Source organism: Gossypium arboreum, chromosome 10 (genome assembly GCF_025698485.1).
Source record: "Gossypium arboreum isolate Shixiya-1 chromosome 10, ASM2569848v2, whole genome shotgun sequence".
Taxonomy (NCBI): domain Eukaryota; kingdom Viridiplantae; phylum Streptophyta; class Magnoliopsida; order Malvales; family Malvaceae; genus Gossypium; species Gossypium arboreum.
In genome coordinates, this window is record NC_069079.1 from 113,372,951 (window position 1) to 113,388,060 (window position 15,110).

At 28.7% G+C, this 15,110-nt stretch overlaps 1 protein-coding gene across 1 annotated transcript; it reads left to right on the top strand.

The window, feature by feature from the left end:
• The first annotated feature begins 387 nt into the window (after nt 1–387).
• Nucleotides 388–7,555, top strand: LOC108488252 (two-component response regulator ARR17-like). Its single transcript, XM_017792544.1, has 5 exons — nt 388–532; nt 6,981–7,051; nt 7,135–7,212; nt 7,305–7,375; nt 7,459–7,555. The coding sequence occupies exons 1-5, from the start codon at nt 388–390 to the stop codon at nt 7,553–7,555; spliced, it is 462 nt and encodes a 153-aa protein (XP_017648033.1).
• Nucleotides 7,556–15,110: the final 7,555 nt, after the last annotated feature.

Genomic DNA, 15,110 nt, shown 5'->3' on the forward strand with positions numbered 1-15,110 from the left:
GCATTGTAATCACTCCTTTTGATCAATAAATTACATTCTCTTTTGCTTTCATAATTTCTTTATTATTTATTCTCTCCAACCCTCTTTACTTTATAACAATATAAATTTTTGAACGCTGCTTTTAGCTTCTCAATTATTTCTCATTTTCCCCCCAAATCAAATCAAAGATTACCCTAAAAAGATAAACAAATATTTGTAATCTCCTTGGGCTTTTTTTTTTCATACCACATCTTCTCCAAATAGTCCCTTCTCTATAAATATACCTCCCTTTCTCATTTACTCTCATAACACATCTGTTCTAGTTTTTCCAACTTTTCTTTCTTTATTGTTTTGTTTTGCTTCTTTTTCTTTACAAGTGGTCAGGGTTCTTATTTTTCATTGCATAGGATGCATAGTTCTGGTGGTGGAAGTGGCAGCTGTTCCAAAGACATGGCGATGGAGTTAGGAGATGAGCCCCATGTTTTAGTTATGGATGATAGCCTCATTGATAGGAAACTGGTTGAAAGATTGCTCAAGAACTCCGCTTGCAAAAGTACAACCTTTCTTTTCTTCTCTAACCCTTCAGTTTTAAGCCCTTTTTTCCCCAAGAATTTTATTTCTTTTGGTTGTGTTGTGTTGCAGTCATGGATTTAAATAGTGGACCGAAACCGCTATAGCGACCGTTATATAGTGGTAGCGGCATCGTTCAAAATCGCAACGGCTGAAAATAACGATGTGAAACGGAGTCACTCCGATAGCGGTGGGTCACGGCTGCAATTTAACAGGTAACAGCCAGTCACGGCAATAACGGGCCGCTATTCCCATTATATCCCGTTATAGTAAATTTAAAAAAAAATCCATCTCCCTCCTCTAAATAAAAATCAGCAGAAATAGTGAAACACAATAAAACAAAAGGGAATATATTCCCCTGCAAAATCAGTGTTTTCAATTAAAAAAAAGTAAAAAGAAAGACGACCAAATAAACAACAAAAAAGCAATCAAAATTCAAAACTCCTTTCTCATATTTCGATCCCTAAACTGAAACCCAAACGGCAAACAAAGCAAACTGATCACTTGCACATTCAAAGACTGATAATCTTCAAGTAAGTACCTGAAACTTTGTCTTGTTGAATCTTGCTTGTTTTTGCAGCATATTCCAAGAACTTGATAGAGCTTTGAGAGGATAATATGAGTTTTGAGAGGGTGATAGAGTTTAGATCACAAAGTGAATCAATTCCTTACTAATCGTTGTAAGATCGAGAAAAACGAAATCAATCCAGCAACGGAGATGAAAACGAGCAAGAGAAGCGAGATCTTGGAAGCTGGAACTTTAGGGCCTCTTCTTCAATTTTTATTTCTAATATTTCTGCCGTTTGATTTCCTTTTTTCTTTATTTTTTTCAATTTTATTTTCCTTTACTACTAGCCAAAACCAAGGCACCGTTTAGGCTACCAATGTTTTCTTGACAAGTCACTCTTTAATGGGAGTAATATTTGACACTTTGACTTAAAGTTAATATGTTGTAAGACTTGAAATTAAAGCTCATAAATGGAATTCATTATAATCATTAAACATATATATATATATATATATATAATCATTTTAAAATAAAACCACTATATATTATTTAATGAGAATGATATCCTCACTATGTTTATTAAAGTTAATATAAAAAACGAGATTTAATTTGAATGATAAAATTGAGGATTTGAAAGTTTTAAATTTGATTATTGTTTGTATTTTTCTATATGTATTTTGGATTTAAATTGATTTTTATGTATTTTGTATAAAATGTAAAAACATTTTATATTGTAATATTTGCTACTTTGTAAAAGGTTATGTTTTTAATTAATTTCCAATCAAGTTAGTGTTTAGTTGACTCTTGACATTAACTTATCGGCAATTAAGTATAATATAAATATTTATATTCTATTTTTAATTTTTATTGATATAAATTTTTCATATTAATAATTTATGAAATTAAATTTTACATACACATATGGAGTTTTAATAATTTTCTTATGTAATTATATACTATGTTAATGCAACCATAAAAATCATCTATACTATAAATTAAGGAGTTGATTGAGTTGATGTAACCTAATAACCGAGACCAAACTCAATTAGAAAATTATTATCCATTCATTTTATAAAATAACAAATATTATTTCGAGGTATTTATATATTTTTATATTTGATAAATTTAGAAAAAATACATGCATATAAATGTAAATAATTACATTTGAAACCCAACATTAAAATCATCTTAACTTTATTATTTCATGCCCTTAATTTTCATAGCAATTTTTTATAAATATATTACGTAAATGTTTTCACATGTTGTTTCTATAAACTAGTATAAACTAGTAAGTATTTAAAGTGGAAAAGAGTGAATCCCACCTCTCACACCCATCCTGTTTTAACTTGTTGAAGCAAAGTATATTTGGGTTAATTTATTAGAGTTTGGAGAGATTTTACAGAAAATGAAAATTACTTTGATAACAATCATATTATTATATTTTTAATATGAAATCTTCAATCTTATCAGGTTTATAATTTTAGTTTATATGTTATTTTTAATTACTATTGTAATTATAATTTATAATGATAATTATTTATTATTTATTATTTTAAAATTTCATAACTTTCATAATTTATTATTATTTATTATTATGTATGGATTATGCAATAAATTTAAATTTTCCATGTTAATGATGTTTACTTTTTTTTGTATTATATTGTTGATAATATAAGTAATGAGTTGCTTATATTTCTAAATATAATTTTATGTTTCTTATATATAAATAAAAACAAAGCATGCCACAACATGAAGAGTTCCCGACTAAAGGATTGGAGGGTGCACCAAGTAATGATATAGGTTGGCACTTTGGAACTCCAGTGCCAAATATGAAAGGAAATATCGTATGTAAACTTTGTGGTAAAGTTGTGAAAGGAGGAATAACGTGATTTAAAGAGCACATTGCTCATAAAACTAGCAATGTTGCACCATGCCCTAATGTTACTGGTATGTGATACTTTATTATTATTTTTAAATGTTATTGTAAATTTTCTATAAAGATTATATATAATTGATAATAGTATAAAGCATGAATTATTTTTATTTTATTAACAGGTGTCATTAGAGAAAGTATGATAAATATATTGAAAGAAAGCAAGACAAAGAAAATAGACAAAAAGAGGAGAAAAGATGAATTCTTATCTCAATTAAGAGATGATGAGGATGAACACTAGGAATTCGTTGATGAGGTTTCTACTATAAGGCAAGCAACTCGAAAAAGTATCCAATCACAACACGAGTGGCATAGAAGGGAAGAATTCAGACGAAGTACTGGTGGTTGGAAGAACATTTATGAAGAAGGGCGATCTTCTCATGGATCAGCTAAAGAATATCATAGAGAAAGAACAAGTAAATCCATTTCAAGTGAGTCTGAGTTTACCTTAAGGGGAGCTATACCTGAATTGGCTAGAAGTAAAAGTTCAAAGCAACCAAAGGTCAGTGACTCTATTTTAAAGACTTTTCGAAAGAAGATAGGTGAAGCGGTATCTAAATTATTAATATATGAAAGACTTCCTTTTCAATTAGCAAGCTCTCCATGGTTGTATAACTTAATTCAAGTGTCGACAGAAGTTGGACAATGTGTAAAGCTCCCAACACCTTATGAGATTTCAGATGTGTATTTAGAGTCAGAGTATCAACGAGTTCGTGATTGGGTAAATGGACTAAAAACTCATTGGAAAGAATTAGGTGCAACTCTAATGTGTGGTGGTTGGACCAACAGTTTGAATCAAATGCACATCATTAATTTCCTTGTTTATTGTAGTAAAGGAACCATTTTTTGGAAATCGGTAGATGCCTCAAGTGTTCGTAGTAGAGATGCTGAATTCTACTACAGTTTGCTAGATTCAGTTGTAGAAGAAATCGGAGAAAATTACATTGTCCAAATAGTGACTGATAATGAGGCAGCAATGAAAGCTGCTGGAAAAAAAATTAATGTTGAAAAGAAAACATCTATATTGGACCTTATATGCAGCTCACTGTTTAGATTTATGCCTTGAAGATATTGGGAAGAAGCCCAGTGTAGCAAAAGTGTTAGATGAGGCAAAGAAAGTGACTTTCTTTTTATACAATCACTTGGACTGTTGATTTGATGAAGTATACACAAGGGAAACAAATACTTCGACCCTCTCTTACTTGATTTGCAACTCATTTCATTCAACTTGAAGAGATAACAAGACAAAAGCAAGGTCTGAGAGAAATGTTTAATTCAAAGGTTAGTATTTTATAATTAGTTAATATAATTACTTAAATATAACAACCTTTAATGATTTTATTAGTTCCAAATAATTTAAATTATATTATTTTAAAATTTTTCTTATGAATATATAGGAATTTAAAAAATCAAAATGGGGACAACAAAAGTCAGGGCCTACTTATGAAGCTAAAAAAATTGTTTTGGGAAAAGATTTTTGGAAAAAAGCCAACGACCTCATAAAAGTTTAAGAGCCCCTACTAAAAGTATTGAGACTTGTGGATAGCGATGAAAAACCAACAATGGGCTTTATTTATGAGGCTGTTGATAGAGCTAAATGAGCAATTCAACAAGATTGTCGATATTTCACCGAGTATGAAAAGATTATTGACAATAGATGGAATTTTATGCATTCCGACTTGCATTCAGCTGGTAAGATAAATGTTTCATATAATTAAGAACTATTTTTATATTTTATTATTTTAAGCTTTAGATTATTATTATTTGATGATATTCTTATAAATTATACTTAGGTTATTTTCTCAATCCTCAATTTCAATTTGGGGTGGAGCATTCTGAGAATGTACTAATAGAAACATTAGAAGGTACACGATCAGTAATGGAAAGATTAGAACCTTCTCTTGATACTCAAGTCAGAATGGTTAATCAGGTTAGATTCAAGTACTATTATTTGTTACTTAGTTACATAATTTGAAATAGAATTTTTTTTTTTTACTCTATCTTTTATTTATGCAGTTGTTACTATTTAGAGATAAACATGAGACATTCGGTACTCCACAAGCACAAAGAGCTTGGAAGCAAATGAATCTGGGTAAACAGTTAATTAAATTATTTAATTTAATTTATATTATTTAATTATATTGTACATTTTGAAGTTATTTTGAAATTTAAATAATATTATGCAACTGAGTGGTGGATAATATACGGCACATGTGTTCCCGAATTACAAAAATTACCAATTAAAGTGCTTAGTCAAACAACTTCAGCATCAAATTGCGAACGAAATTGGAGCACATTTAGTTATATTCACACCAAGGCAAGAAATAGATTAAAGTATAAAAAACTTGAGAAACTAATGTTTACCTATTATAATATGAGGCTTCAGATAAGGCATCAAAAAAGAATGAGCACTGATGATATAAACGCTAGTTTTAATCCTATCAGCCTTGATCATATCTTTGAAGATGTTGATCCACTATCAGAATGGCTTCATGAGAAAGAGAATCCGTTATTAGATGGTGAAAATGCCGGTGTGTTGCCTGTGGATACCTCTGATGATGAAATGGATGTCGATCAATCTCAACAACAAAGTTTGTCTCATTCAAGTTCTAGTTCAACGCCAAGTCAAAGTGGCGATGGACCCGATGGTGGTGGTTTAAGTCCAATTGATGAGGATGATGGATATAGTGGTGATAGAGGTGAAATTATGCCTTCTAGTCAGTATGGAGGAGAATATGGGGTTGGTACTACTAGTGGACATTTCCGTGATAGATCAGAGTTTGATGGAAATATGTTTCCTGAACCTAGGAGAGATAGAAGTGAACCTAGAGCTCCATCAAAAGGAAAAGGCAAAAAGCATACTTCTATAGGCTCTTCATTTGGTAGGAGATCGAGTTCTAGTAACCTTGGGTACAGTGATTCATCTACTAGCACTCAAGGTTTTTATCCACCAGAACAACCTTCATATTTTCAACCTTCACATGGTTATCCACAACCATATGGTTATTATCCACCATTTCCTAATTATGGTGTGCCATACCAGCCCCAAATGCATCCTCCACCACCAATGTATCACCCACCTCCACCTTTCATGTATCCTCCTCCTTAAATATATCCTCCATATCAATTATATGAAAACCAAGGTGAAAATGTCACTTTTTTTGGATATATTTTTAGACAAAGGTCAAGAGAATCAAGTCAAGAACGCTCTCAAAGTGAAGGTGAAGGATTTGATCTTCCTCGTCATTCCACTAATTGGTGAAAACTAAATCATACCACTACCATTATTTGTAAGATATGTTTTTTTTAAAGAAAACTTTTGTTAATGTTCTTAATTTTGATGATATTAAAACATTTAAAATATATCTTTAGATAAATGAATGGAGTATATTTTATGAAAAGATAATTAAGAATCGAAGCATGTTAAACTATATATGAAAGTAGAATGAGAGTGAGAATAAGTGATAGGAGATAGGAATAATTAATGAGAATCTATACATTTATATATTCTTTTTTCTTTTTGCAGCATAGAATGTTTATATCTTCACCATCTTCTAAGTGTCAAGAAATATTAAAGACATCTCTCGGTATGAATTTTCAATTATTTTATCTATAAAAGTTTCAAGCTTATTAAATATGATAAATGTTTAATATTTCCTTCTTCTTTTTACTTTGTTATTAGTTAATATAACATTCTTAGAAAATTTATAAATAAATATAAGAATAATTAATGATTATAAAAGTTGTGTTCTCATATTATATTAATAAAAGTTCATAAGTGTTAGAAAACACTCTAAAAATCATTAAAAGTGACTTTTTATAATTATAATTATAATTATTATGTTTTACAATAGGTTGTGCAAATTTAGAAAAAATTCACGACCGCGATACTTGCAGTGACCGCAATAGCATCCATTATGTCCGCAACCGCGATAAACGCAACGCAACCAAAAACGCGACCGCGACCGCAATTTAAATCCCTGGTTGCAGTGACTACAGCAGAGAATGCACTGAGGGCTGTGAATTATTTGAGACTGGGAAATGATACATTGGAAGGCACTGTAAGTAAAACATAAAATAAAACGCCATCCCTTTCATCAAATTCATAAAGATTGTGTCTTTATGTCTTTTCTTTGTTTTACAGGTTTCTGAGGTCAATATGATAATAACAGATTACTGTATGCCTGGAATGACCGGCTATGAACTGCTCAAGAAAATCAAGGTGCTAAACATTTCATTACTCAAAAGTTGTTAATTAGTAACATTTGCAAGCACCCTTTTTTCATTTCACTCACCATTTTGAATTAAAACCAGGAATCATCCGTTCTCAAGGAAGTCCCTGTTGTAATCATGTCATCCGAAAACATACCAACTCGTATCAGTCAGTAAGTTTTCGTGTCATTCATTGCTGAATACAAATTATAATGTTAAAAAGATTGTAATGTATGTATATTGTATGTGGAAACAGGTGCTTGGAGGAAGGTGCAAAGATGTTCATGCTAAAGCCACTGAAGCGGTCTGATGTGAAGCAACTCAAATGGCACTTGATGAAATGCAGGAACTGAAGTTAGAGGCAAGAAAACAACAACTAGGATTCAAGAACAAGATTTGTAATGAGAAAAAGAAAAGAAGAAAAACTTCATAAACCCACATTTTTGTTTTTCTTAGTAGGGTGTAGTGAAAAAATGAGGGTGTCTATATTGTTTCCATTCTTCAATTTTTGTGCGTCTGACATTTCTGTTTTAAGCCAGATATTGGCATTGATACAAATATGATGATTCTATATAAAATAATTGACTGAATGAGGTAACGAAGTCTTGTCAATGTTGGTAAAGAGAGATTCTATGTTTCAAGTTCGGCTTTTACCTTTGCGGGTAACTATTCCGCTTATAATTTTATCATACATGGTTTTATTAGGTAACTATTCTGGTTTGATTATCAATATCTTTTTTTATTCTTATTATAATTTATTTGGATATATATTATTTGTAATTGTAGTTTTATTTGGATATATAAATTTTAAAATTATTCATGAATTTTTATTTAATTCCATTTATAAAATTGTACAAAATCAAAGTTTATGTATACAATTACTCATTGAACCATAGTTTTGATAATTATCCCTAAATTTTAAAATAATTTTAATTTTAAAAATAAAGTTTAAAATATTTTTAATTTTAGAAATCATAAATACCTAATACTTCAAATTAAGTTTTAAATAATGTTAAAGCATAATTTGACTTAAGAAAAATAACAAATAAAAATTCACTAAGGATAGTGATGTAGGTAGAAGTAATGTTTTTAAATCAAATCGAGCCAGTTAGACCATCGTTCAATTAGTCCGATTAAAAAATATATTAAAAATTTTAAAAATCTAAAAAAACCTAGTTCAATCTGTTTTTTAACTAGTTAACTTGGTTTGTACTAATTCTTTGTCTAATTGATTCAAAATTACTTTTTGGAACAATTCATTGACTATTCTCGATCTAATTGATCCCATCAATTCAAACAACACTTGATAGAAGTGAAATATTTAAAATTATTACATAATATAAGTAAAATTACATAAATGTTATAAAATAAAGAGAGATGGGGAGAATAAAAACAAAGAAAATATGAAAGTAATATAGAATATACTTTATTGATCAAAAGGATAGCTACAATGCTTCATCAGAGTCTCTATTTATAAGCATAAGAAGTATAAAAGAAGTAGAGATCTAATTCTAATAACTATTAGAATTTAAAGTACATCAAATTTTATCTTAATCATGATGGACATCCATTTAATAAGATATTCATAACACTCCCCTTTGGATGTTCATTGGTAGATAATGTGGCTAATTAAAACCTTATTAAGAAAAATCCTGTGAGATAAAAACCTAATGAAGGAAAAAGAGTACACAATTTATACTACGCATAATATGCTGCCTCATTAAAAACCTTACCAGAAAAACCCAATGTGACAAAACCTCAATTAAGGGAAAAAGAGTACCACGCGAATTTACTCCCCCTCATGAAAACATCACATATTTTATCATATTCTACGTATTCAATCTTGAATACTAGTTTTTCAAATGATTATTTGAATGTATTTGCTAAGCATTTATATTACCATTCTTTTAAAAGTCATGAGTGAAGGAAATTTGGAGAAATATATTTTGATCTCTTCAGGAGATTCAACAATAATCATAACAAACTTTAATCATGATTCTTATATAAAAACACAAATAGGTATTTTGGATCATTTTATAATCCTCCTTCAACTACTCAAATTTACCACATATGTTCAAATTATTTCAATTCATATAAATGAATAATTTTCCGAGAATTTTAATATGCTTCTAGCATTCTAAATCCTTCAAGGATTTTAATATAAACTTTACTATATAGTGATTTATAAAGTTTGTAACAACAACCATTAAATGCAAGTTAAGTGTTTTATGAATTGTCAATTTAATAATATATCTAAAGGTTATTGATCCACCACAAAAGAATATTATATCTTTTCATAATCAATACCGAGACTTAGCGAAAAAATTTATATTTTTATTACGCTTTTGCAAAACTACTTCATTTGCACCCTTATTGGCTTTATACCTTTATATATTTGGACTATTGGTCCAAAAACTCCATGAATTTAATTGTAATTGAGTTGTGTCTTTCTATTTTGATCAATTTATTCCATATCTATATTTCTCAATAGATTTATTCAAGATCCTCATTTTATTTCATTATTTCAATAATAATATTGCATGCAAAATCATTGTCGACCACTTTTATTAATCGGTTCCACATTTTCTCAAATTGACATAACTTATCGAGGTCTCTTATTTTCATTATTTTAAAATTCAGTTTCAGGCACCTGAATCTCTTCTGAAGTTTTACTTATTAATTATGTCTTGGGTCTCTTCTGGAGCACCCGCCTCCACTATATGACCATCTAGAATAATTTTCATCTTTGGAACTGTTCAATCTATTATTTATTCTAACTGATTGTCCTACTGGGACTTTGATTCAAATTAAAATATTAGATGTTATATAACATTTGGTTATTCTCATTAAAGTTGTAAATACGTCTAACAGTTAATTTGTAATGAGTTATCCTTATTGAACTTCTGGTTCAATTACTTTCCCCCTAACTCATCACAAGTTATTGTTTCTCTCCCCCTGATGTTGGGAAAACAGACAACTCATGTTACAATTAAATCTTGAATTAATTGCTCAAGAATATTATAAGGAAACTCGTATAAATATACATTCCCAATCTCTTATTATGATCTATGCGTTGGGGTGAAGTAGTTGGAACATATACCGCACATCCAAAAATTGTAAGATGGGAAATATTTGGCTATTGACCAAAAATCAATTGTAATGGGGAGTATTTATAATTTATTGGCTTGATGCGTACAACATGTAAATCAATACAAGCATGAATCTCATGTTGAAATAGAAAGTTTTGTTCTCATAAGTAATGGTTTAGCTATTAGTTGGAGGCATTTGATAAATAATTCAGCTAAACCATTTTGTGTGTGAACATAAGTTACAGGATGTTAAACTTTTATCCCAATTAACATGCAATAATCATTGAAAACTTATGATGTAAACTCACTAATATTAGCAAGATGAATTGTTTTAGTTGCATAATCTGAAATTAATCATTTAAACAAGTAATCTCACAAACGACAGGTTGCGAGTTGATAACACATGTGATTATTTTGTAGATGCATCTACCAAAATCATATAATATCAAAACCATCCACATGGTGGATGAATGGGCCCATATTCATTTTAGAAATGTAAAACATTAAATCTCAACTTTAACTAGTGAATTTCTAATAATCAATTTTCATTAAGAACAAACAACAAATGAGAATTCTTTAAATTAAAGAATCTTTTGGTTCTTTAATTGAATGTCCATATGAATGCTCAATTAATTTTCGCATCATATACGATCCAGGATGGTTTAATTGGTCACGCCAAGTAGTAAGCACATTTGTATTAGTAAACTTCTAGCATGTGTTTCAATTGTACTAAATTGTAACAAATTGATAATTTTATTATCATTCCTTTTAATTTGTATCCACATATAAGTACTATTGTGACATTTACTACTAGAAATGTCTAAATCAATGTGAAGTCTATAATGCCACCAAGTCAATAAATATAATTTCTAAATAATTGTTTGCAATATTCGCTTTAGGGAATATGCAAAAATCTTCAAATGCCCAAAAATCTATTAATAGCAAACTTTGAGAGTGAATCTTATTCTTCACGTGTATAACAGATACATAACCAATGACTTTTCATACATAAGTTTTATCTCTTGCAAGTTCTCATCGGTAATATTTTACCACGTAATTTTAATTGAGAACTTATTCTGAATATTGTAGAATTATACTCACAGTTTTTAAAAAATACTTGCAACTTTAAATACACCCAACCATAATAAGCTTTAGATAGAATTATCATATTCTATTGCTCATAAGTAGATCTCTCGCAGTCAAATATTTTGCTTTCAACCATTTAATAGAGATGATGACAAAAGAATATCATAAATATTATAAATTAATAATTCAATCCCCTTTTTTTATTCATATGAAATATAATCTTTTCCTCATTCACAATCTCAATATGAGATCCATTACAAATAACTTTTAAAAGTAATGCATTAACCATCAGAAATTTTGTGCTTTTTAGATAGTGATACATTAGCTCTTCTGGAGCTTTCAACTAATTTTGTATTATCAAATATTGGAATAATATTTGTTTGTTTCAGTACCAAATAAGATAAATATTTTCTTTCTGTAATGATTGAATTCTTTACTACATTTTCATATCATTCCTCAAAAAATATTAACAGAAACAAAATATTTGGGCATATGACACATATGTGGCCAATAATTTTTCATATCATATTGATAACATAAGTTATCTTTACCCTTTGAAAAGTTAGCTTGAAAACTCTTATTGTTCTCTTATCCATTATTATGTTCCCACTTTTAGTGGTCCATAAGTATATCTTTTATTTTCTTTATGTTTACATTTACTTCGAGGAATGAAATAAATCTAGGAGGACAGACTTATAAACATCCCAATATATTCTTTATTTCATAATTACCATCACAAACATGCGTGAGATTCAAATCAAAATCTATCTATGCATGTTGTCATGATTAGTCTCCAATTATAATAAACAATAAATAAAACATAGTAAAATATACCTGAAGATCTTTAATATCGTCGTCATCACTAGAACGTATGAGATAGTTTCAAAATATTCTTGATTTTATATGGATAATGATATCAAATCTTTCACCATCCTTAAGAACAAAAAGTAAAATAAGTTAATCAAACCAATGATAACATATAATGAAAGAAGAATGAAAAATAATAATCAAATATGAAACGTTAAATAAAAGAAACTTCCTGTATAAACTTTGCGTCTTGCCATCAAAGAAATTGAAAATCATGGAGGATGAATTTAATCGTCAATAAAAGGAACTATCACTTTGAGCAAGATCGTGTTGATAACGTGTTATAAAATAAAGAGACATGGAGAGAATAAAGAACAAAGAAAATATGAAAGCAATATAGAATATACTTTATTGATCAAAAAGGGTGATTATAATGCTTCATCAGAGTCTCTATTTATAGGCATAAGAAATATAAAAAAGTAGAGATCTAATTCTAATAACTATTAGAATTTAAAGTACATCAAAATTTTATCTTAATCATGATGGAAATCCATTTAATAAGATATTCATAAAAAAATTAAAATTAATTTTGAAGAAAAAAATAATTTTATTATTAGTAAATTTATTTTGCTTTAAACATATTTTAAATGCAGTATAGTTTTAAAATATAAATATAAATGAAGTAATCATTTAATAACTATAATTATGAATTAAATATTAAGATAAATAATATTGATATTTATGATAAAATTTAAATTTAAGATAAAAATCATTTAAATATTAAGATAAGTATTGTTTAAATTTATTTTAATTAAATTTTAATTAAATTTTATTTTATTTATCTTTTGAGTAATAATATATATTTTATTTTGAATTTCTAACTTTAAACTATAATTTTTTAAGGATAAATAAAAATATATTATTTAAACTAATTTTTATGAAAATTTTAAAATTAAACCAAATATTAAAACTAATAAATTTAAATTTATAAATTAAAATAAAAATTTTAAAATTAAAATTGTGTTAAGGATTTTTAATGAAAGGATGAATAAGTTTTAAATATTAAAATTAATAATATTTATCTTTATGATAATTAAATTGTAACTAACCAAAGATTCAAAATAGCAAATATACCATGTTTAAACATTAAGAAGTGGACGACACAAACATGTTATCATTAAATTAATTAAACTTAATATTATATATTAAATTAAGGCTAATTACCTAATTAACTAAACTAATTAGATGTATATACATTGGAGTTAGGGGAGGAAAAATAAGAACTTCTTCTTCTTCCCCAAACACTGAAAGTGAAGAAAGAAAACCTAAGAAAGAGTTTGACTTTTGGCCTTAATTAGATAAGTGCAATTTAGTTTTTTTCTTGTAATTTCTATAAATTTGAGGTCATAGGAGTTTGATTTAGCTAACCTATGTACCAGTAGTTTTAGGAAGTTTCCATTGTTGAGTTCTTGAAGGTTTAGGTGTTAAATTGATAGATTTTAAGCTTAGATGTGAAAATGACTAAATTGTAAAGTTTAATTGATAGTTTCGTATATTAGGAAGCAAACTGAATAAAATATAAAATTGAATTTAGAAATAATAATTAGGAGGTCCCTAGTGGGTAATAGTGAAATTAGATTTCAATTTGGAGCTTTAAATTTGAAACTTTAGCCATTCTTGGAGCAATTGGCTCATTGCGAGATGAAGTTCGAGGAATAGGTGTTCAAGCGTCTACGTTAGAGGAACATATAGCTTATCTTATGTCTCAATTTCCTCCCCCCGCAGCCTCAAGACGACTAGGAGACATTTTTCATATTGCATGCATTTTCATATCACGTAACGCCCCAATTTTCGAGAATTTTGTGAATGTTAGCATAGGTTTAATTATGTTAGTGGGCCTCTAGAAGGCCCAAGCTTAAGATAGAACCCGACAATTTTAGTTAATTTTTGTTCCATAAGAAAAAGGAGGTGAAATTGTAAAATAGGACCTATGTGAAAATATTTGAAAATGCTATATGCTAATTTGTAGTGGCCAAACAAATAGGAGTGCAAAATAGGAGGATTTGCGTGACAAACCTCCCATTTTACATGTAGTGGCTGGCCATCATGTTGTTGAAGACAATATGTGCACTTGATATCCATAATTTATTGTACAAATTGATAAAAATTGATAATGGGTTAGGTAAATATTCCATGATAATGGGTTAGGTAAATGTTCCATGATGGGCATTTCATATCTTTTGTATTAAAGAATTAAATGGATGAAATATGAAATTTTATTAAAAGAAAAAGGGGTGAAAAGAACAAAGTTTTGTCCATCTTTGTTCATCATAGCCGAAAGTTAGAGAAGAGAAAGGAGAGGAGAAAGCTCTTGAATGTTCGGTCACTTGGGGAAGAAAATTGAAGGTAAGTTCATGATAGTTTGCTTCTATCTTGATGTTCATGAGTTCTTCTTAATTCTACCTTAACTCTTGAAGCATATTTTGGTTTTTGGGTGTGTTGTGAGCATTTGGTCATGAATTAAAATGAAGGAAATGGTTGTTGTTTCATGTTCTTTTGATGAAAAATGGAAGATAGGTGAAGTTAAGCCAAACAAATGATCATGCATGTGCCTTAGATGCTAAAGGGAAAAATCGGCTAACATATTGTGCTTTAAAATGATGAAATGGAGATTATGCTTAAGTAAAAATAATAGATATGTGATGATTGATTGGTGATATACATGTTTAAATAACATGCATGCAAGATAAGGTGTGTGAAAGAGTGATTTGGTAATAAATCTGCTTGGGACAGCAGCAGTAATGTGACTTTGGAAAATTACCATAAATTGTGGGAGATGAATTAGAAGCTGAATAAATTATGTAATTAAAGCTTAATGAGTCTAGTTTCAAATGAAATAAACAGAAACATATTTTGAATTCTGTAC

What these genes read in the sequence shown, in the direction of transcription:
- LOC108488252 (XM_017792544.1), top strand. Translation starts at nt 388, where the DNA reads ATGCATAGTTCTGGTGGTGGAAGTGGCAGCTGTTCCAAAGACATGGCG. An exon ending in AACTGCTCAAGAAAATCAAG is followed by an intron (nt 7,213 to 7,304) that starts GTGCTAAACATT and finishes AATTAAAACCAG; the next exon opens with GAATCATCCGTTCTCAAGGA. An exon ending in ATACCAACTCGTATCAGTCA is followed by an intron (nt 7,376 to 7,458) that starts GTAAGTTTTCGT and finishes ATGTGGAAACAG; the next exon opens with GTGCTTGGAGGAAGGTGCAA.